The 2,225-nt window shown below is 34.0% G+C and overlaps 1 protein-coding gene across 1 annotated transcript; it reads left to right on the top strand.

Annotated features, from left to right (window-relative positions):
- Window positions 1–776: 776 nt before the first annotated feature.
- Window positions 777–1,866, top strand: LOC109543491 (glucose dehydrogenase [FAD, quinone]; the record flags this gene model as incomplete). Its single annotated transcript, XM_048661156.1, has 3 exons — window positions 777–1,005; window positions 1,074–1,336; window positions 1,401–1,866. Coding segments are annotated over 3 exons (933 nt in total), but the record flags the coding sequence as incomplete, so codon positions are not given.
- Between the last annotated feature and the right edge of the window lie 359 nt (window positions 1,867–2,225).

Raw genomic sequence — 2,225 nt, 5'->3', positions numbered from 1 at the left:
TATTTTATTTTTAGGATCAGTATAATTTTTTTATATCTTCTGCTACTTCTGAATTGTTCACTCCTCAAATTAAATATTTACGATACATTTTTGGACTTAGAACTGCTACCGAATCTCATTTCAAGATCGTATAACAAATGGCTTCATTTTTGGGAACTTCTTAAAGTAATAAGCAAAAACTAAAATTTTCTTGTTTTCAATAGAATCTATTTATTAAAAAACGTGGTTTTAATGAAAAGGAGTGCTAAGTTCCTTTCATTCGGTCATATAATTATCAAAAAAAAATTAATTATTAGCGCGCTAACGCGAACACTAATACCTATCCAAGTCTATCTAATTATTTTACTTTAAAACGTATAATAATAATAATATATAAATTGTAGTCCATTTTTTTATTATCGTTTAAGCATATTTACATAGAAAACTAAGTAACAAAGTCCTATCAAATATTTGTTACAGATAAAATGAAAATACCTATTATCTCGCATGATGTGACAAAATTATTTCAATTAATCAAAAACTACCTACTTAATAAATTGAATTGCAACAAAGTTAGCTGACTCAAGTACATATTTTACATACTTAATGAATTTAAGTATACTTACTACTAAGTAACAATATAGTTTACTTTATGTCGTCCGGAATATTACAGATATAATACACAGGGGCGGATTAAAGGCAGTAAAATGTGAACGGATTTTAAATATTCCTGCCCCTGCTAGGCCTTCGGTTAATCCGCCACTGATATTACAGGGCGAGAGTGAATTAATTGTTGCTTATATTGTTCAGATTATGGTACATACGACTTCATAATTGTTGGGGGTGGAGCGGCTGGAGGAGTACTGGCTAATCGTCTTACCGAAATAGAAAATTTCACAGTTCTTGTGGTTGAAGCCGGCAAAGTAGATCCGCCAATATCTAGAATAACTGGCCTAGCCGCCTATTTAAAGAATTCTGACTGGAACTGGGGATATTGGAGCACGGTCCAAACCAAAGGGTGCTTAGGTAACAATTTTTAAATTCAAGAAGTTCAACTCAATCCAGATGTAAACGAATTGTTCTTTAAAATGCAGCGTCTCCTGACCAAAAGTGCAGATTCACCGCTGGAAAGGGTTTAGGAGGCGGCAGCAGCATAAACTGGGCTATGCACGTAAGAGGTAACGCAGCTGACTTTGATAAGTGGGAAGATCTCGGAAACAGTGGCTGGTCTTATAGTGACTGTCTACCATATTTCAAAAAATCTCAATTTGGCAATTTTTCCGTTGATATTGACACGGATTATCAAGGAACCGACGGTCCACAGTCTATTACTGTGGCTGAAGATACACCGACATTGGTAACAACATTTTACTATGTTGTTGGAAAATTAATAACATCTTGATTATTTTGCTTAATTTCAGACGCAAGAGATAATAAACGCCTTTACAGAACTTGGCAAAACCGAAGGCGATTATAACGGAGCAGATCAATACAATGTTGGACGCATTCAATATTTCCAGAAGTACAATGTTCGGTCAACAACGGCCAATGCTTATGTGCGTCCAGTTCTAAACAGGACTAATTTGGAGTTAATTTTCGAGGCTTTGGTCACTAAGATAGATATTTCCAATAACACTGCGACTGGAATCCAATTTTGGCAAAATGGAACTCTTTATTCGGCTACAGCAAGCAAAGAAGTCATTCTGTCGGCAGGAGCTATTGGTTCACCACAACTTTTACTGCTCTCCGGGATTGGCCCACAAGAGGAATTGGACGAACATAACATCACCACTTTGGTGGATTTACCAGTGGGTAAAAATCTGATTGATCATATTAATTACAGAGGCGTATTTTTCAGGTAAGTTGAAATTAAACTTTATTATTCATACATGTACAACTTATTAATTATACAGGGTTATTCACGGTATACGGCACGGACGTTTGCGGCTAGCCAGTTTGTTTTTTGCAAAGTATTATTTGATGAATCCACAGACGCTTATCGGGTGCACATTTTAAAAATATTTTTGTAATGTACAGAGTGTCCCAAAAGCGCTAAAAGTATCAAAGTTGTGTTTTTATAAATGAAATATTCTACATATTATTGCATTTTTGGATTATCTGAGCAAAATAAGTGTTTGTTTTAATAAAATCTATAATGTCTAAATCTAAAGGTTTTTTAAATAATTCGAATTTTATCAAAATCTAATATTATTTTCATGTGTCAAATACTTTAGAATTATTTAAGT

Source organism: Dendroctonus ponderosae, unplaced genomic scaffold, assembly GCF_020466585.1.
Source record: "Dendroctonus ponderosae isolate FM_Combo_2020 unplaced genomic scaffold, Dpon_F_20191213v2 Dpon_F_20191213_1, whole genome shotgun sequence".
In the NCBI taxonomy this organism is placed as follows: domain Eukaryota; kingdom Metazoa; phylum Arthropoda; class Insecta; order Coleoptera; family Curculionidae; genus Dendroctonus; species Dendroctonus ponderosae.
Note: the sequence above shows the minus strand (reverse complement) of the source record. Positions and strands in the feature narration are given on the sequence as shown.